At 39.1% G+C, this 22507-nt stretch overlaps 1 protein-coding gene across 1 annotated transcript in view; it reads left to right on the top strand.

The window, feature by feature from the left end:
• Positions 1–3053: 3053 nt before the first annotated feature.
• The window catches only part of LOC145994277 (uncharacterized), a 57370-nt gene continuing 37916 nt past the window's right edge, over positions 3054–22507 (top strand). Inside the window, exon 1 of the mRNA XM_083130384.1 lies at positions 3054–3262. Coding sequence (XP_082986510.1) covers positions 3208–3262 — 55 coding nt within the window. The 5' untranslated portion in view covers positions 3054–3207. The remainder of the gene's footprint in view (positions 3263–22507) is intronic.

The following is a 22507-nucleotide window of genomic DNA, read 5'->3' as shown; positions in this document are numbered from 1 at the left end:
TCATCTCATCTGCAATCCTGGCGGTTTTTTATATATTGAAGTTTCGGCAAGATGCGTTGTCACGCCTTATTATTTGTTAATTCAGCCTTTTATAATTTCTTCTTCTTTTCTTCGTTGTTCTGGCACAGTTATTCAATTTGCAAAAGTGTCGTGCAAAGTGAGGACATGACATTGTATCTATGGAGTAAGGTTTACTTATGTGTTGAATCTTGTTCTTTTGATATTTAAACTGCAATTTTACTTAATTAATTCGGGACATTTTGTGAGTTCTTCCTAACGGATCCCGTTGTCCTGTATTGAGTATAGTAGGATTACGGTTGTTGTTTATTCCAGAATGTGAATAAACATTCTTATCATAAAATCATATACCATGTTTGACAGGTTCAAAGCCCTGTTTATAGGTGAATTTCAATGACGTCATCGAAATATATATTATGGGATGGAGCCACCATGATTGCGACCCTGCTCCGTCACGTAACAGGAGCGGGAGAGATTTAAACCCAACGGTTTCGTAAATAGAAGCTCAGGCTTGTCATTTGTTTCTCTGAAAATTGACGTACGCTTTTTCTGCATACCAAGGACGATGTACGAGGATTCAAGAGTTGTTGGCAAGAAGGCACGTGCCATAGCTTGCGAGAATACACTTTGATGAAAGACACCAACATGTCCGAAAGTATTGTGAACATTTTATCTCAGCTAGTAACTAATTATCACGCATTTTTCTGCAAGATTGAATGCAAGTGGGTCGTATTAAATTCTTCAAAAATGTTAACGGGATTTCATTTTATACATCGACGAGTCAATATACCTTATTTCATAAGACTAGAAATGGAAACAGTGTTCCTTTTACGATGAACGTAATGTAAATTACAGTGTTTAAAGAACAGTAAAACGATAGTAACACCCATACCGAGGCGGGGATTCGAACCCGGGACTCCTGTTGTTGTAGCGCGTTGTGCTAACCACTTCACCACGTGGGTTGTCTACAATGATTGTTGCACAAATGAAGATATTGGTAATACTGGTAGCTTTTACAAGTCATGTAGTGTTCGTAAAGAATACACCGTTTAAAATATAAATGTGAATTGCAGTAATCTCGAACATAAGCCATACCTATGTTTTCTGCGAAATTGTGTGTAAAAAAGTGCCAATTACACACACACACACACACACACACACACACGAACACGAACACGGCAGTTCGAGAGATGTAAATTTACGGCAGTTAGTATGATGATAATTTGAAATCACAGAAGGTTGAAAGACACGTTGGAATAGTTATTCGAATGCTTCCTGTACACTCTTCTGTCCAAGGCTGGTTTTAGGACTTCCGGCATTGTTTTCCCTTTCTTCTTTCCCACCTTTTCCACATATTCTTCCCATTGAACTCTTGCTTTTGGTCTGGTTTCCAGCACCTGTCTAGGCTTGCGATCCTCATCCATTCTTGTAACGTGTCCAAACCATTGTAGTTCCTTTCTCTCTATTGTTTCCAATAGTAATTTCTGTTGTAGCTGATCTCTAATGATGGTATTTCTAATCCTACCTCTTCTAGTCTTTCCTACTGCTCTTCGTAGGTATCTCATCTCCCCTGTTTGAAATCTGCTATTCTGTTCTGAATCACTAAAATGATGATGCGAGCGTGAGACTAAAAGGTTTTCAGTTAACTCTTATTTCTGTGAACCCAAAAGGATGCGAGAATACCGTTTCATTTCTTAACAAGATTCCATAATAGAATAGGACATTGTGACAGATTTTGTTTCAGAATTGAAGGCGAGACTGAAATAACTTGGATTCTGAAATTGTCAAATCAGTTTCTGACGAGGAAAAGCATGTAAACCATTTCCTTCCCCTTCTCCCACCCCAGGGGAAAATTCTCATTAGTATGTCTTATTTGTGTAATTGCTTTCCTCATTTAGCGCAGAGGAAAAAAAATGTTTTCGTTTTTTTTCTCTTTCCTGTACTTCTTCCACTCTCACGCTCATCTGATGACGCAGTCTCCGGAGATCACCATTCCGTGAACTGCACAGCTGCTACGTCACCGGTCGATGTCGTACGGATGTGTTTTCTGCGCAGACACATTGACGCAAAATGCATCCCTCAGTGTTGTCTTTTGGAGGATTTATCGACCAAATTTGTAGATACAATTCATCGCACTTGTTAGGTGATTTAAATAACGTGTCTTATTTATGATCGTTATGTTAACCGTGACGCGGAAATAGGAAGGAGGAGGAAGCGTCCACGGATTTCAGTAAATGTACAATGTCAGCATTCGCTCGGAACGACGGAAGGAAACCACGGAAATACATGTCACAATGACCGTCGGCAAGGTTCGAACCCTCGACCTGAAATCAGTCATACATTGTCTGTGACAGTGTACACCGAATGGTCGACCCGCGATTTCTTCAGTGCAGGTTTCAGGTTCGAGTCCCAGATTGGACATAGTTGTTTAGTTTGAAGTTTTCATTAATCAATTTCATACAATCATCAGTCGTGATTAGTTCGAGTAGTCAGAAAATTATCTCTTACACAAACACACACACACGTATTTCTGTGTAAATAGGCAGGCAAGGAACACTACCCTCTCAAAACACGCCGCAATGGAAGCGAATATTATGCCAATTCTGTCCCCCCACCTCCCCGAACAAATGTATTTGAATTCGGCAACACTGCATATTCCTTTCTGCTTCCACGTCATGTTTACTGTTTGATTTGATTTATTTTTTAATTTAGCGTCGCTTTTCTGCCACTATTGGTTAATCGCGTCGACGAGGATGAGTGATGATATGATGAAATTGATGAATACTCACAAAGAACACCCATGCCCAGGCCGGGATTCGAACCCGGGACGTTTGGCGTGATAACCACTCCGCTTTTATGTATAACGCAAAGGAACAAGTAAACAAAAACGAAGCCGATAGAACAAGTTGCGCCGATTTTCCATAACACGAAATCTTCGATCTGGACTCCTGTCAGTACATGGAGCTGGCAACACTTGCAGCCTCACGATCACACGAGTTGGGGTAGCATCCAGCTTCCATCTCCAGTGTGAGCATCCTAGGCGTAGATCGGGCATCCTCATGCGACCAGTGACTGCGTCCGGGTAAGGTTCTGCTGCGGTGACCTCCAGAATCCGAGCTTTTCATGGCCCTGTTCTCATTCTGAGGAATGCGAAACGATCTGTAAACCAGAAGAGGAATTTGTTTGGCGATGATCATGACGTCATCAACCGGTCTTCTGGTGATTCTGTCTGCCGTGCTCACAGGTAAGTTTTTTGTACTAACTCGTTGCTGGCAGTACGACACGAGGATGGCTAGCTAGATGTAGTGCGTGGTACTCTTGGTCTATGCGTGCAGTGTTTGAGATACTGTGTTACCCAAGAGCAAGGACGTATTTAAGGGGGGTAAAGGGGGTCCGAAGCCCTCAGATAAACTTACCAAGTACTAAAATTAAATAAAGAAAATATGCTTCTTTATCCCTTGCTGTGTAATCGAGGGTTATTATTTGCGAAAAACTTACTGCAAGGCAAGGATTAGATTGATTGATTGATTTGATTTGATTTTGTGTTATTTAGATTTCATTGATTTGGTTAATTTTACCTCGCAATTCAGCCACTTTTGACTAACCGGGAATATGAGAATGTGTCATGATATGACGAAATTGATGAAGGGACACTCACAAAAAGCATTCATGGCCAGACCGGGATTCGAACCCGGGATCCTTGGCTTCGTAGCGCGCTGTGCTAACCACTCTATTCTTCTCTTTGTAAAGGAAGTGGCAGCGGAAGCTTTGCCCACACATCAAACGTATATAAATTAATCTCAATTCTATTTTTCATTCAGGATAGTCGAACACAAATATCTGGGATTCGAACCCGGGACCCCTGGCGTCGTCGCAAACTAATCCACCACGGTGGTCAGCTCTTATTTAGCGTCGCTTTTATGCCACTCTTGGCTACTTGCGAGATGAGGATGAGTAATGATACGAAGAAATTGATGAAGGGACACTTACAATGAACATCCATACCCAGGCCGGGATTCGAAACCGGGAAGAATTTAATTGGGATAATATGGTTGTCAATAACAGTGTCAAAGAAGATTTATGCACACTACTACTTATATGCCTAAAATATTTTTCAGGAACTTTACTTTACTTCAACTGAATCTAACATCAATTTTTGGCTATTCAACAAATATTCGTTATCTTTTGACATTAATTTCCTTGCCAGAATTGTTGTTTCAAACTCATTTTGGCGATATGAATACATGATGTTGAATCTCTATTCCTATGGCGTCATTGTATACTGAGATTCATGAGTATTACCGTGCAAATTGTCCACGACTATTTTCATTAACTTTTCTCTTACATCCTATGTATTTTTAAGCGATGGATTTTTATGTATGCTGGTGCAGAAGTTGTCATCAGCTTGTTTTGAGTTTTCTTTCAATTCTTCAACCTCTTATTGGGTCAAATAACGTACACGAACATGGTGATGGACAATTTGCACGGTAATACTCATGGATCCTACTGTACCTAATCATGTAATAATAACAATACGGTATTAACTAATTCATATATTTTGAATAGACCTATAAATTATATTAATTTGAACATTCACATTATTATTATTTCTGCACTTGACTCGGAGAATATATTTCTAGATACGTGCCTGGCCAAGAATCAAGTATATTGTATATATGAGTTCAATTGTATAATATTTATGTATATTTTTTAAAAAAAGCATGCTTTTATGAATCTCGCTTTTTCTCCAAGGTTCCATCAGGTCGTCACACTTTTATTGTAATATTGCTGTCCGGCACTGAATAGTTTCTATTTCTTAAAAAATGAATTTTCTCATTCACTACGGTAACATGTAACCAAGTTTCTTCGCCATTGTTTTGATGAGATCATTTTCCGAAGTTCGCATTTGCAGAACCTGTTCTTAATCGGGAGAGTGCTGGTTCGAAGCTCATGCTCTGCCGCCCCTACGGTTTCTCCGTTGGTTTTTCTCCTCTGAAATTCTAGGCAAAGGCTTAGATAGTATTTTTAATGAAGACCACGGTCGCTTTCTTCTCATTCCTTCCCTCTAGGTTTCCGTCCCTTTGACAAGTGACAGGACTAAAACAAACGTCTCTCTCCCTTCCTTTCTCTCCCTTTCTGTCTCTCTCTCTTTTTCTCTCCCTTTCTCTCTCTCCCTTTCTCTCTCTCTCTCTTTCTCTGTCCCTTTCTCTCTCTCTCTTTCTCCCCCTCTCTGTCCCTTTCTCTCTCTCTCTCTCTCTCTCTCTTTGCAATCAACATGCAATCTTAATTGTATCGAGTCATTTGGTTTATTTTACTTCGCTTTTCTGCCACGTTTGACTAATCGAAACTATGAGGATGAGTGATGGTATGAGAAATTGATGAAGGAACAGCCACAAAGAACACCCATGCTCGAAAGTATAATAAAATCATAGTTCTGTTATAGGTTCGATCCCCACTACCGGAAGAAAGAAATTGTTCACCTGAACTCTTGAGAAGAGGTCTTCTCTCGAAAGGTAGCATTAGAATATGAGGTAGCCTCCAATAAGATTGCCGACCTCCGTGGCAGAGTGGTTAGCACTTCATCAATTGCATATCATCACTCATCCTCATCGTCGCGATTAGGCAAAAGTGTCAGAAAAGCGACGTAAAATTATCTAATTCAATCAATCTGTCCAGACGCCAGAGCATCGATAGTCTATAAAATGAAGTTCAGTATGCACTACCTGAAATAGCAGCCCCTTACACCTCCACTAGCAAACTGGCAAAAACCACATAGATTGAATACAACCGCTGTTTCACAATATCACCATTTAGGTGGGTCCGTTTTGTTGTGGTTCAACGAACTGGTGACCACCGCATTTAATCTTTCCTTGCGCAAGTTCGTCGCGATATGTCGGGACACTTTCGTGACTGGCGTGTTCCCTGGCATGCCATCATCTAGGTCAAGGGCGTTTCTCTATTCCCCTGTGCCCTTTGAAGGTGGGGTCGTGTCGGAATGAGTTGACTACTTTTGATGTCATCGCACTTGGGCTGTCTTTGTTTCGGTAGGGACTGAGTATATAGATGTTTGTAGGTACTTGGATCTATTTTTTGCTTGTAGTAAAGGTATGTTTATGAACCAAGCTAGCTCAGACGTTAGGGCGTCTGACTACCATGCGAGAGACCCAGGTTGGATCCCCAGCGGGGGAGAACCGTTTTTTCCCCCACCTCTTCAAGCTGCTCCGGCGCCCACCCAGCGTCGTATAAAGTGGGTACCTGGAGAAAACTCTGAGGGGTAAAGGCGGCCAGGGGCGTGGTGCTGATCACATCACTCCCCCACCTTCGGCCGTGATCAAGAAAGTGTGGGGCCCTAACCCCACACCCCCTATTGGCCTTCATGGCGTGGTCCATAGCACAGGGGAGTACTTTACATTTTTTGTACTTTAGTAAAGGTATATTTGTACTCTTGGCATTGCAACGTGCCATTGTATGGTAGCTTCTTACATACTCGATCATAACGAAAGTGAAGAAGAAAAAACTATATCCTTCATTTGATCACTATGACAATCTGGTTTCCGAGTTTCACTTCACAAAGCTGTAAGATCAAAGCACACTTCTGTTCTGGAAGTTACTAAATAATGAAGGTTACGTAGTACTTTATTCAAAAGTCAGGCTTGGGGGTCCTCCACTGAGAACACGACACAAAAACGATATATTTTTAATTAAGCGGGAAAGAACCGACATACTGAAAAAATCACCAATATTTAGAACGTCCAAAAGTTATAACAATCGAATAACTAGGGGCAAAAGCATCGACTATCTATGAATCTAAAATAATTTCGAATAAATATCCTGAATACATTTTACTGTTCAATAGACGAAGTAAATTCAAAACTTATGTATTGAATATCTAAGCAACCCATATCCTTGATTTTAGCATTGTATATCTCCGTTATCATTATTATTGATGCATGATTGCATCAGTTAATTTATTTTATTGTATTGTACCAATTAAATTACAGAAAAAAAATTGTAATTTTTTGAAGATCTTATCGCCGAGGTTACAACTGTACTCGGCCTGTGTGGATTGCATTGTTTATAGGACGCTGGACACCTTCCTGCTGTGTTCTTAACCCGAGAAAGCCCATGACTTTATTTCTGTGAGTTTTGTGATCATATTAACAGGGTTTATTGGTTTTGCATCAAAATGGAACAAAATGAAGAAAAAATAAAGATTTTATTATCCTGCTCGGAAATACAGGGGTGTCACCTGTAGGTGACATTGGGCATTCAAGGTACCAAAATGAACATAACGTGAAACTTATACCATGGAACATCTCTGTTTTATAACTCCCTTTTCATTTTTATGTAACACAGATGATATTAACAATGTCAGAACTTGACATAACACTTTACACTTTTTCCTGTTCATGTATGTGCATGAAATTCGTACCAACAGTGTATGAGTAATGCTACACTGCACCTCATACATATTATCCGTGTCCTCTTGTGGCAGTGTTCACATGTTCTTTGAGAACACTCTACCTGTACATGTTCGGCAATGTTTATGTCTTGTCTGACTTCATTTGGTACACGGAAGGACACAGAACCAATTTGGGGACTTCTGTAAGGAGGGTTTCCATGTAAACATCAGTATGATTCCACCAGTGATCGTCAAAAATCACAATATGTCACATTTTTGCTATTCACTTTCTTGAACATCAACCATGCATTGTGGCATGCTGCATCTATTCCAAAGGCAAACAAGGAGAACCATCACTTTTTACCCCTGAAACTGACCCTCAAGGAGTGAATGTTCTGGTCGAAACGATCGACGCCATCCATGAACATGCCCTCCCGATTCCACTAGCATCAATTGTTGTCTCTTCAATTGTTGCGGTCTCTTGTGAATCATGATAACTTCTTGTGACAACTTCCGCCTCGGCAAGGAGCATTGCTGGAGGAAGGCGACTGACATCTGTGCAATTCTTATCCCCACTGTCTTCATCTGTGAATCCATCATCCTCAGGTGGGAAAAGAACCTCATCAATGTCATCTTCATTTTCTTCAATAAGTTGTAATGCTTCATCCAAATTCAACCTGAAATGATAGTAGATTCCAAGTTCAAAAATTTGTATTATTTTTTTATTAGTATTAGACTGTAATACACATACCACAACATTACAGTGTATATCAGAATAAGATACTATAGCATTGTTTTACCCCCAAGATTTATCATTATTATTGATGAGGAAAGCATTTTTTTGTTGTGTTTATTTTTCAAGTCTCAATGTTTTTATTCTTGTTTTTACAATAATTATAAATCATTACTCACTGGAGGACTAAAATTATTAAAATTATATATTTTTTATTATTATTATTACATCATTGTTACAATATTATATTGTAATTATATTATTACTACAATTATAATTATTAAAATTAACGCTAAAATGCAATTATGTCCTAGTCCTTTATACATTTATGACTTCCAAAGCCCAATGTCACCTACAGGTGACACTACAAATTTAATCAACAATTACACCAACTAATTGTTCAGGGAGAAAATTTATATTTACCAGACATAAACCTTAAACCTTTAAGAGTAAGTAAAAGTAATAAACTTCTAATCATCTTACCATTTTGATGTTTTTGAATGTCCTTCTCCAGGAGCAGGTGATGTGTCGTCCTTCCTAAGGGCAGCCATCTTTACTTCAATAGTTCCAGAAAGTTCCACAAGATGTCCCTCAGTTCAAAAGTGCAACAATTCAGTTGAGAAAAAGTGAATGAACAGTTCGACATTGAAAAAATATATGCCTGGCCACAGCATACAATAAAAAAATATTAAAAAGCTGTCACCTACAGGTGACATTGGGCTTTCTCGGGTTAATAAATAAATAAATAAATCACATGTATTTTCAGATATGCTAATCGAGACTGGATCTACAGTTTAAAGTAGGATCAGAACCACTTCACAATAGTCCTCCGCCGGCCGGAAACCCCACCAGGGACCCCTTGATTACAAAGCCATTGATTTAAGCACCCAAATACACATTGATGAGAGCTTGAGTAAATACTAACTCTTTTTATACAGGGATATAGACAGAAAAATCCTACCTGAGATAATAGACTACGGGAATCGAACTCAGGACTCCCGTGTAAAAGTCAAAATCCGTATGATAGTGAAAATGCAGTTATTCTTCATCTACTTCAAGAATGAAGTTAATGTAAACAAAGCTACGTGATTTCTGAGAAATGATTTCTCTCTTATTTATTAGTTCTGGTTTTATTTTACCCATGAATGCATTGGCTGTAGTTGTACAACTATTAATATAAGGTCTCACAAATTCAATATAGCAGATATATTGACTGGTATGGCTTTATCATATGCACTATATTCCTACGTGAAAGATTCGTGCAGAGCTGTCATTTGAAGAACCAATAGGATTTCTCAAAAACTGTTTTTTTATATTGACTTCATGCTTACAGCGGATGGAGAATAGATGATTAGCTACGAAATGTGGGCTCGCTTTCAGAATACAGCAGATACATTTTCTACATACAGAAAATAATACCTTGACCTATTTTATTGCATGTTGCACAACTAACTACTCACGAAAAAAAAGTGACTGGCTAATCTCCAGAGCATTGTACCCTCTGGTGTCAGGTCTTTGAACCAAAATGGGCGTGTCTGGTACTTTATGATAATAAATTTCAGAAAATCTGACATTGCGATTTCATTAGGTCATGTACTTTGTTTCTCTCTCATAAAAGTTCTTGCTTGAAATATTCATTAATTGCTTGGAATGAAAGTGAAATATGCACTTAGTGTGGTATTTTTTTAAAGGAGTGGGTGCAGCTATCCTAAAAAAATGTCTTTACGAAAAGTGAGAAATTCTTTCGTACACTACGGATAGAGTAAGTTAAAAATCAAAGTAAGTGTATTCTTGACTTGCAATTGCCATACAAGTAACTCGTAAATAATGCTAAAACATTTTGCTTGAATATCCTTTTTCATTCATGAAAAGGCACCAAACACAACAGATGTTTCTGTATGTGATGAATAGACCTCGGAGTTTAGGTTTTCAACCTATGTTTTCCTTAACAGGTATGTAAGAAATAATAAGTTATGTCAGCGTTTCGTTGATAAACGCAACAACTGATGAAGTTTTACAGTGCCTAAAAAAACTATTTTGGTTGTTAGAACCTATTTTAGGCTTATGCGACTAAACAAGCCTTTTTTAGGTTTTTATATATTTTTAAAGGTTGTACAGGATTTTTATGTCACACAGAGGCATTTTCTTCGTTTGGTCACTAAAAAATTCAATGACGAACGTGTTTGAAACGTACTCTCTGTCGAATTCTCTTCCTCCAAGTGCATGGTGATTTTTCAAAGCTCTAAACAAGGCAAAATGTTTAGTGCCACTGTAAAAAAGAAGATAAAAAAGGTAAAGTGTTCCGCTGTGCTTAGCACCACACCATGAAGGCGTATAGGGGGTATGGGGGTAACGCCCCACACTTTCTTGATCCGGTCGTGAGTGGAGGTGATGTGATCAGCATCACGCCCCTGACCGCTTTTACCCCCCAGGGTTTCTCCCAGGTACCCATGTTATTCGACGCTGGGTGGGCGCCGGGGCCGCTTCCATCGTTAGAAAAGTTCCCGGATTTGAACCGGCCGGGGATCGAACCCGGGACCTTGAGCATGGTAGTCAGACGCGTTACCGACTGAGCCACCTCGGCCACTGTGTTTAGTGCCACTGTTACCTGTACAATCCAAAGTGATCTGATCTGCGTGGTCTTGCTCACTTTCGTGTCACTTGGGTGCTTTGTGGCATATACGCCTTGCAAACTAACATTTCAGCATTGAAGTTTGCACCACTGACTATGTTTTTGTTGAGAGACTATTTTCAGCATATGAGATGATCCTCAGAGACACAATTGCGGAGTTTGACTGTGGATAACATGAAAAAAGATTGTTGCCTAACTATACGGCGAGGAGTGGATTTTAATAGCAAATTTCCAATGGTAAGTTCTGCCATCACCGTGGGGTTAGGCAACACACATAACGGTATGCAAGATAGTGTATATTTCAGGATATAGGTGTCCCATTTTCTTTGCCGGTGACTATACCTAATCAGCATTTTTCAGGAATTTTGAACTATTTTAAGTTTCTTTGAACCTACTTCAGGATTTTTGGAGCCTAACGTAAGATTTTTAGGACCTATTTTAGGATTTTTAGAGCCTATTTTAGGAACCTAAAAGCACACTTTTTAGTCATGAAATAGATGTTTAAAAGGAACGAGTTATAGGTGACGCAATTGTAAATAACACTTACTTGTTTGGAATAACGGTAACGTAATAACATGGTTAACAGCTATTTTTCTGTGCGTTTCTGTAGTAGTGAACAAAGCTATGGTCTGATAACAGGACAAGTAGAAACAACATTTTGATTTTAGGCTTGGCTCTTGACGTACTATTTGCAAATATAGGAACTTACTATGAATTCTCTTACCTCTATATTTTCATATTAGCACATGATGAAGTATGTTATAATTTAGTGCATATGCATGAGCACACTCCCCGAGGGAGGGGGCAAGAGCCTTGATGACAGTTCAGTCGGGGAAAGAAAACATGTATTGTGCCTCACTGTTTTAAACTCCAAGTAATGCAAAGCCGAATATAAACATGGTTCACTACACACACGTTTGCAAATTAAAGGCACATACAGGTATTTCATAAATTACTTCACCACAGAATTCCTGGTGAAATTCTAGCCCAAAACCATACCCCCCATTTAAAGAAATGAAGTTGGATCCAAGATGGCGGACGTTATCATGACATGCACAAAAAGTTTCTTCCTAGGCCTAACATATTACTACCATGACCAATTTCTGCAATCTACACTCCCATTCATTTTATAAGGGATGGTGAGGGACTTTTGACTCACCCTGCATATGCAGCACTGAAGGTCCAAAATTAAAATGTCCTTCCGTAGTTTTACGAAATTATCCTGTCATACAATGTTTGTCTTCGTTCAGTTGGCACAAGAATCTTAATATTAAGGGAACAATTCCCCCCCCCCCCCTGCTTGCATACGTTATATAGTGAATATTAATTTTAAATGGGCATTAGTTATAGAGAACAAATCGCTTAAAATGTATGCGTGCAATCACGTTCTACGAGTTACTGTAAAAGTAACTTGTTTACTTTTTAAAATAACTGTAACTGTAACTGAGTTACTTGAAAAATAGTAAGTTCCTAGAAACTTTACGATACATACATTCAATTCAGTAGTATTTATTCTTGTTGGCCGAGGTTCAGCAAACGTTAATCTACCACCTAACCCCCACAAAGGAAGGAAAATATATCAAAGTATACGATTATACAGGATAATTATTACGCATTGCATGAATGAAATAACAAACATATTTTATATGTTAAAAAGTTACTGCTACCACAGATTAGGTAATCAGATCTTCAACTAAGGCAGGAAAACCGGTGCACGTACCTCCCACTGGGAATCGCCATTCGCAAGAAGTTTTGTAATAATCCGCTAAGAGGCGCTGAGAGCACCACTTGCACTTTTGCTTCCACTTCTTCTACCAAACAGAATAAGAGATGGCGCTGCTGAATTTCACCGCTGTCTAGGTCAAAAACTGACGTCACCAACTGCTACTACTACACAATTTGATGTCGACTTCTCTGGCATGACGCTGTTAATGTCAGTGGCAACTGTGAAACTGTTATGTGTGGTTGCATACTTACAGGATAGAAGATACGGTTTCTCAAGGGCTCGTAGAATCGAAACGAGGCCTCAACGAGGAAAACAACATTAAGAAATACCGTTCGCCTTGATGTCCTCGACACGCAGTGAAAATTTGTCAGCATTGTACCGTGACACACCACGAGCTTGTTAAACCTATTAAGAAAGGGCTTGCAGACTTACACGTAAATGGGCCATAAGCACAAAAGAGAACAAAAGAAATAAATGGATGGAACGTTGTTGAAATGCACGTACTCTACCAGTGGCATAAGCTTCTTGAAGTGTCCACATATCGGCTAACGAGGAAACGTACGGACAATTAATTCGTGGGTTTAAAAGAAATGCCTGAGCACCATCTCCATTTGCATAATTATTTTTTTTCGCGGTCCCCTGGCTAAGTGCCTTAATGGCTTTTTGCGAGTTGGTGCACTTCCTGGAAGCATGTTTGCAGAAACCCCCACCCCCACCTGGCTTGGCTGGCTTGCCAAAATTGTAATTCTTTGGTTAAAGTTGACGTGGGTTTACTGAAACAATAGATCTGAATAATAGGAGTTTTCAGAGTTATCGTGAGACAGAAATTAATTATACTCGTCCAAGTGCAATTAATGAAGGATTTGAAAGTTTTGTTGTTGCGTGGGCACATATGGTAATTTTGCACCCTTCAGAGTGTACGAGGAAAAATTCTCTTATCGAAACCCATTACCTTAAAGTTAAAAAAAGTGGTGTAAACAACCTATACCCTGTCCCAGCTAACTGTGGAGCAGGGCAGCGCATAGCGGCAGAGGAGGAGGAAGGAAATCGAGTGGCGAAAGCGCAGCGTTGCCAAACGTACGGTCTTCATCGTACATGTACGGAAATTTCATGTTAGTCCATACGCTAAATGTACGGTTTGTCAAAATTTGCACTTGCTGTTTTATCCCTAATATTTTCTTAAACCAAGCGTACGGACCTGGAGACAAAAATACGGTCCGTTTGCCATGCGGGTACGGTATTATCGTTTTCAAAAGTTTGCAACGCTGCAAACTGAAGCAGGAAAAGCGGGTATCTCCAGTCGCCCATTACACAATCCCGTTTCTCTCACTGTTCATTGGTGGAGCCGTCTCGCGTCACTGCTTGCGCACACTTGTTCCCGTTCGCCTGGTATACAGTTAGGTGGTACAGGGTTTAGGGTGACCAGCTTTCGGCCATGAATTTAAGGGAGATTCAGTCACGAAAAATGTGCATTTTTTGGGATGCAGCGTAACTCCTGTAAATGTTCATGGAATTATGTGTTATGTGTTACATACAGGTCACAATACAGATTGTTTTTAAGAAATTTGCATGTCTCTTAGTCCTAAGCTATATGTACTTGGAAGCCTTTTTACTCCCATTTCCTTGTGCAAATGCAATGCAATATCGCAATTTTGATTGTTAATGAAATATACGGGAGAAATAGAATTTCAATACGGGAACCGGGAATATAAAAAATAATGGTCTAATACAGGAGGTCCCTGGAAATATGGGAGAGTTGGTCACCATAAAAGAGCCGCTTGTGAATGGTTAAAAGTGCACGGAACGTACACAAGGCAATAAAAAGGTAAGGATAGACAAATCAACTTCTTCACAGACATTGGAAGGGACCCAGCTCTTCTCAAAAAGCTAAATGCATTTCATAAAACCCTGTCATCATCTCCCAACATGGATGATAAAGAGTCTGGAAGATAAAAGCTTTATCTGTGCAAACTAAAATGGGCACAGGAATATGCTGAACATATAAAATTTATTTATTTATTTCGCAAAGATCCGTAACAGAACATAATGTTCAAATAATAAAGGATCATATTAAAAACAATTGCATTACATACAAGACAATTTTCAGAGTCCAGCTCTTACAGCAAATGACCATGGGTGAGATAGCTGTGTCCAATTCGAAGTCTAAAAAAATGACCCCTTTTTGACGGGATGGACGATACGAGGAAAATTCCATGCAGAAATGACGGGCTTGCAAAATGAAACTGAACTTATTGCAATACACTTAATGACAAAGTTAGATAAAAAAAAGTCCATTTTATGCTCAGATAGACTAGTCGGGATTGGACCTACAGTTTAAATTGCGATACGAACTATCTTGGGGTCTATCTTCATAATTTTTCACATAAGCTGATTACTACATTTTTTATTAGGATGCCTGCCTGACTAGTTGCAGAACTAGAAATTTAAATACAATATTTCACTAGAAACTATACATAGTACAGTATTATGTGTTTTGGCCAGACCAGGATTTATGAAGGGGGCGTAGGGTGGATAGAACCCCAGGCCTCCATCTTCAAAGGGGGAAAGATCTGTTCAAAATAGCCACAAAAAGGATGGGGAATGAGATATTTGAAATGTGGCAAAATTAGAGAAAAATATAACCAACCATCTTACATAATTTGTCCAGAAAGTAATAACCGATATTGTTCTCTCCAATCATCTACATTTAAAAATAAGGCCCATGTTAAGAGGATGCTTCCAGAGTGCTAATAAATCACGGTCACCAAGGATCCGTACAGAGAAACCGGAAGGTTCCAGAAGGCGTCAGCCTGCGTGTTATGCAACCCATTTAACTCTTGCAATGCGGGTTGCAGTACTCTCAGGCTTTCATAAACGACCCACAACAAGAGGAAGTGTGTTCAGCCGGAGCCCAACGCTCGGTGGTATATAGCGATAATTTGTTCAACATTATTTCTTACACTATTCGTAGTGATTATCATCATCAAATGCGCTTTCCTTTAGAAACATTAGCATTTCCGTGGGAGAAGAAATTATTATTCTGGATCTGCACTTTATCAGACGATGTTATAATAACCTATTTAGAGGCTCAACTACAACTTTGTCATTACTATCAAAGAATAAATAACATTCGTGTGTAATAATGGCGTGGTATTACAGAACGAAAGGAAACAGGGAATAGAAAAAGAAAATTAAATGTGTAGAAAGAAGTAGAGAAAATAGGCAACATTATTCATAATGAAACCACAGATACTGAAACCAGAGCGCCATCTCTTATTCCGTTTGGTAGAAGAACTGGAAGCAAAAGTGCGAGTGGTGCTCTCAGCGCCTCTTAGCGGATTATTACAATACTTCTTGCGAATGGCGATTCCCAGTGGGAGGTCCGTGCACTGGTTTTCCTGCCTTATGATGAAGATCTGCTTATATATATTTTTATCTGTGCTGAAACTCTACCACAGGTAAACGGCTCCCTCCATGGATAACGCTGGTCCCTTGTCATCAAAAGATCAAGGTTCGTTCTCCGGAAAAGGCAGACTGCACGGTGGTTCTGATCGCGCAGTGGTTGTGTCTAGTCCAGACTAGTGATTCTAAACAAAACGGGTACCTAGAACTATCCTCTTTTCTTGGTCACCGAAGTTTCCTGGTTTGAGTCCGGTCTGGGCACAAGTGTTCTTCGTGAGTATCCTTCCATAAGTTTCATCTACTTATCACCCGTCGTCGCGCGTAGCCAAAACTGGAAGAAAGGCGACGATTAGAAAAATTCGAACATTGAAAAACACATATGTAACGAATGTATATATTTTCAATAGTATAATAGTCCGATTATATTACCGATGCGCTGACCACGCACCACCCAATGCAAAAAAATAGCCGGTCTGACAGGCTCTAAGGACTGTCGTGCCATATAGTTTAGCTCCGATTTATAATGAAGATAGACATCGTAATGTACCATAAACTGATTTAATTCCTTGAATTACGTTATTTTAGTTAAATTTTCTAATCGATTTGGCTAATCACGACGATTAGGATGAGTGATGATATGATGAAATTAATGAGGGAACACTCACAAAGAACCCAGGCTGAGATTCGAACAAGGGACTCGTGCTGTCGTACAGTGATGTGATAACCACTCCGCCACGGAGGTCGGTATTCGAACAAGTTATGTTCGTGTATTGACAATAGGTGTTTTGATCGCTATGCAAATTATATATTTTTTTTAAATGCAAGGAAACTGAGTGGTTTTTTTTCTTTTTTGTAACTGATGTTAACATTTGCACCCTGAACATTAAAATATAACACGGGAACAGCTTTGAAATGGAGAGAGGGTAACACCGCACGGAAGCGATTTTTTGGAGAGGGGGGTTTATATATAGAACGCAGAGAAAAGGTTTTTTGCATGCTCTATAAATAGCACCGTAGGGCGATTTCCCCAGAGGCCCTCATAGCCAATTGATATCTCGCCCGAGTCCCCCTATCTCAGGGGCCTGGGATCGATTTGGGGTTCAAGTGAATCATGCGGATGGATTCAACCACTTGGCTCGTACCATGACGCAAATACAATGACGTCACGGGGTTGACATCCATTTAATAAGAGCCGTAAGCGTTATTCAATTCAATTATCTCAGAGACAATATTTCAAAGGCTGCATTGCGTCTTTACGCAATAAGGACTGTTGGGAGAGAGGTTGAATGAGTTTCTAAGAGATTCCAACTCTGGTACTCACCATATCTTACGTAAGAGACAGAGAGCGAGAGAATGAAAGTGAATAAAGGAGGAATCTCTTTCTCTTTGTGTGTACTAGAGTGATGCAGGAAGAGAGGATTTCGCTCGAGCGCCAAATAGTTCGCACGGACGGCGCTAGATAGCGTACGGAATCGATAGTTTCTTCCCTCGAGCGAATAACGTTCGAACAGGCACTCGAAGCCCAGTAGTACAGTCACAGGCAATAAAAATGGGACAGCTAGATCCTGAAATACTCACTTCCCTGCAAGGCGTTATGTGTGCTGCTTAACCTCAACGGCATTGGTAGAAGCTGCCATTGAAAATTTGCTATTCAAAGCCATTTATCGCCGTGAGTATTTAAAGATCTGGGGTCCCATTTTTATTACCGGTGACTGTACAAGTACAGCCGTAATTTGCCTGTGGTAATGAACCCCCAAATATGGACCGTGAGTTGAAAGACGCTGTGAAATTGACTTGATTGTTTGTACACATCGTACGATTATCACTTTAGAAGTGATATGCCTTCCGTCCTGTACAGGACTTATGGTTTGTATACAACGCTCCCCTTTGGCAGTGTTCACCTTTAAACAAAGAAACCTCGGACTGCGCAAAGAGACAAGCGTAGGATGTGTACAAACAATCAATTCAGTGGTGGATCGTAACCATACATTCGCAATTATCTCACAAGCGGTTCGTTTGACACCCCATGTTTACTGAGACTCTTTCCATCTCCTATCGTGTACTTTTCACCGTTTTAGTTTGCGCTACCACTTTTGATACACCCTGTATACACATATGTGTGTGTGGGTACATATGTATGCACGTATGTAGGTTGAAGTTTGCACCCTCCATATCAAAAACGTTTCTGCACCACTGCTCCCAAATGAAATCCTGTAAGACTTATTATTCATTCTGCTCCAGCGAGATCGAACAACAGTGTCCTCGTAAACAAGGACGCTTTCTCTCTTACACGCGCTCCACAGCCAATGAAATGAAAGCGACGGCTTTGTTTATAGCACGTCGTATGCTTCGACGGGGTACAATAAAGAGCAGCTTTCGAGACGGTTCAGCAAGCTAAGCGACTAAAACGTTCTGCGCGGTTCTTTGTAACGGAAAAAAGAAGGGTAGAAAACATAGGCAGGGTGAAACGGACGAACTAACTTCATTTGGCTTCCCTTCTGGAAGTGATCTCTACTCCAAGAGGCTGGGTCGGAGGGAGAGATTTTGATCAGAAAACACGTCCCTTGGAGAAAAAAAAAACGAAAGACGAGAGATCCTCTTTTCTGGATACGCGGTGACCAATCACGATGAGGCATCGGAAGTTCAAGGAGGACGTGCAGTGAATTCTGAAACTTGGCAGGTCCTCAGATAACGTGCTGAATGGGTTGAAGTGGGGATGGGGAGTTGAAGAAAAGGGAAAGGGAGCACGTATTTCTCTCTTTTAGGAAAAATCGCCATTCACACAGAGCAAAGAGAGGAGAGAAATGAGAAATCCCAAAAAGCCCGCCTTTCCTGCTGCGTTTGATATTTTGTTCCCGATTCCGTCGTCAGTTTTAGTTAATCATAATATAATTAATATAATGATAATACACCCCCAAGGACAATAAGCCGACTCCAGTGGCAGAGTGGTTAGCACATCGTGCTACAACGACAGGGGTCCCGGGTTTGAATCACTTTAACGTGCTCGACCATCAAGCAGGCTCATTTCATTTACAAAACCGCGAATATATGGAGCATTCCATGTCAAAGTCTCTCAATTTTTAAAAAAATTAAATGCAATTCTGTAACTTTGTCCTATCTCGTGAGTGAACCGCCGCAACCGAATTGCGCACACTTTAGATCCAGAATTGCGCACAAATCTCACTGACCTGTTTTGCGCACAGATTTTGATCGAACGTTGCCACTTTGATAGCTTTAAAGTCTGTGCGCAAAACTGTTTTTTTCTTTAGACAAGAAGAGAGAGAGAGAGAGAGAGAGAAATTAGAAATAAAATAGTATATCTCTTAAGGATTAAATAAAAAATATAATTTGACCAGTAAATGTAGCAAGTCAAGATACAATTTTCATACTAATTTACGTAATACAGTACACTATTCATGTTTTCAAGATACAATTTTCGTACCAATTTACTCAAACTCAAAAGTTAGGTTAGATTAGGTTAGGTTAAGTTAGATACACCGACCATTACATTCTAGTCCACCAATCAGGTTCATCCTCTATGCCTATCTAATGCTAAACTTCCAGCAAAAACACGTGTAAGTCTACACACACACACACAAACAAACACAACAGAAGTGAGAACGGCTTGAGAACATTTTACATCTGACAACATCGCCTCATTTTTTTGTGCGCAATCCTGTACATTGCGACAGCTTGTCAACGGCTTATCAGATACCACTGATAAAACAGGAAAAGTGTGCCCAATCCGGCTGTAGCCGAGTGAACAATCAAAAATGATAATTTGCATAAAATGGATATTATACTGTAGAACATTATACATAATTAAGTTAGAAGATAAAGGAATTTTACATATTGTTCGTTAATTTTAACTTTTTTGTTTACTTTTGCTTTATATTGTGTCCCACCACTGACACCGAAAATCAATTAATTTCTCCTTCAGTTGTTATATTTTCCCCACAACTCCACTAGAATATTCAACGGTCAATTACCTTCTCTCTTTGTCTTATTTTTCATTACTTGACAATTCACAGAAATTAAAATAAATTTTTTATTTATTAAGTATAGAGGCAATGTTTCGTCTGACACAAAATTGCTCACAAATCTGGGAAAGTATTATGAGGGTAGGTATGTTTAATCAACATTGTTAAGTTTCGCAAGTGCTCCAACATCCACCATACAACCCGAATCTTGCTCCGATCGATTACCATCTCTTTGCTCCTTTGTAGAAGCATCAGAGGACTCCGGTTTCACTCGGATGATGTTGTGCAGCACGAAGTAACGTTAAGAGCTGGGATAAGTGCCTGAACCGGGGAGGAGACTGTTGAGAAGTAGTGCATTAAGTATCCCTACACGTGAGTTCGTTTGCATTCCTCTAATAAATACCTACGGGAGACACTGAAGAAAATAATCTGTATTCGATACCCGTCGGGGAAAAAGTGTCAATGTGTTCAATCCTGACTGCTTCATCTGGACTTAGAAAGCAGAGAGTACAAAAATACAATTAAAGAATAAATATGTTTTATTTATAGAACTAACTTTCTTCCCACAAATACATAATTGCAGTTTATGTTCTGATTAGAACTGCTCTTCCCTTATACTACGTACAACGTTTTTAGCCATTGATTATTTACAGGAATTGTCGCTAGATGGGGGAAGTAACTAAGGCATCAAATTGTCATTACAGATGAGGGGGAGAGAGAGATGATTACTTTAGTTAACACAATCGAGCGAAAGTGAGAGTTCAGGAGAAGCGTTGGAACATGTCAAGAGGAAGATGGATGTGTTTTGATAACTTATGCAACAGCCTGTTTAAAAAGTCCGTTCACTTTTACCACGAAGAGTTTGAAAATGAAACGTTTCCAGACAATTTGTTGTCGCAGTCAATAGATAGAAGTAGTATACTGTGGCCATAACTTTTGGCAGAATTTCCGTTATAGTTAGCTTTCTAGTACGACAAAAAGTACCTTTTAGTCACATTTAAATTACTTACGATCTGCATTCCGCATATAGCATATATTTTTTTAGAATATCGTAATTTGGAAGAAATATTTTGAAGTTTTCGTTATTAATAACTACCGTACTACAGTAATCTAAATTGGGTGAACAATTTGTCATTTATATACTGAAATGTTTGTTCGAATTGTAGATAATCAGTGACGGTGCTACAACTGTTAGTACAAATTACCTTTATTATTCATATTGTTATTACATTATGAATAAAGTATAATGTATTAATGGAATATATCAACGTTCTTCGTGGATATGTGATATACCAAATATCAGTATATCAACACGCAGGATAATAACAACGACACATGGCCGTAGGCAGGAAAAAATTTCGGGGGGTTCATTCATAGTTGTTCCCATGGGCGTCGCCAGAAATTTGAATAATAGAAATAATAACAATAATTGTACAATAATAATTAAAATTTCATAATAACACAACAATTTTATTCCATAATAATACTAATAATAATTATTATTATATTATTGTTATATCCTTGAGGGGGCTTACTCAATCCAGCAGATGAGTGAATATCCAGCACAAATTTCTTTTTGTTTTTTCACGTTTCACACAGTGTGTACTGAAATGCACAATCATTATACTTCGTCATTAAACTTTAGATGCCTTCAAGAAAAAGCTTTAAATTTTAGTGATAAAGTTTTTGTTGTTTAACTTTAAAATTACATTTTTGGAATTTTGAAAAGTGCGGAAGCAGTTATTATTTTTAAAAAACTTAGCCTGGTGCATGGATTGTAACCTCAATCGCGAACGTAATGCACTACGAAACTGGAGATCCTAGGTTTGAACTCCTATCAAGGGGGATTCTCGACTTTATCGGACAGGAAATTTAAAATCTGGAAAGGGAATTTTGGGACAATCATAAGGGAATCTTCAGTCTATATTTCTTGTGACGCAGGAACAACACTGGAAAGATAACAGCAGAAGTGATAATGGAGGGGCGTCGATTCTGAGAATAAATCCTGTTTCACTCAACTTTCAGAATTCCAAATGTATGAAAATTCTAGCTCGATCGTTTCAACATTGTCTCCTTGTATTTTTGTGATGCTTCGAAAAGAAATTGAAAATTTGTTACAGATTTTGGTTTCTGAACTTCCATTAATCCAACATGTCGGAAGTTTCGGGGGGGGGTTGAACCCTAGAAAGGGTTAAATACGGCCATGCAACGACATACCAATTATCTATTCTGAATATTATTAATAGACATATTAATTTATTTTAACGTATTAAATATGAATATTATTGTTATTACTATAAATATTATTTACGAGACACTTAGTTCGGATCTCTTACTGGTATGTTGTCATGAAAGAATGGTTATATCCTCATATGATGATATTTGATTTTTGTTATTTATCGTCGCTTTTCTTCCATTTCTGGATAATCGCAGCGTTGAGGATGTGAAGATATGACAAAATTAATTAAGTAACACTCGCAAAGAACGCTCAGGCGCCCTGGCGTCGTAGCGCGCTGTGTTAACCACTCCGCCACGGAAGTCGGCAATATGACTGCAATATTTATTGTGTAATAAAATTATAATGATGGTGGTGATAAAGCTTGCATCAAAATTT

This window comes from Lepisma saccharinum, chromosome 1 (assembly GCF_977018435.1).
Source record: "Lepisma saccharinum chromosome 1, izLepSacc3.1, whole genome shotgun sequence".
NCBI lineage: Eukaryota > Metazoa > Arthropoda > Insecta > Zygentoma > Lepismatidae > Lepisma > Lepisma saccharinum.
Note: the sequence above shows the minus strand (reverse complement) of the source record. Positions and strands in the feature narration are given on the sequence as shown.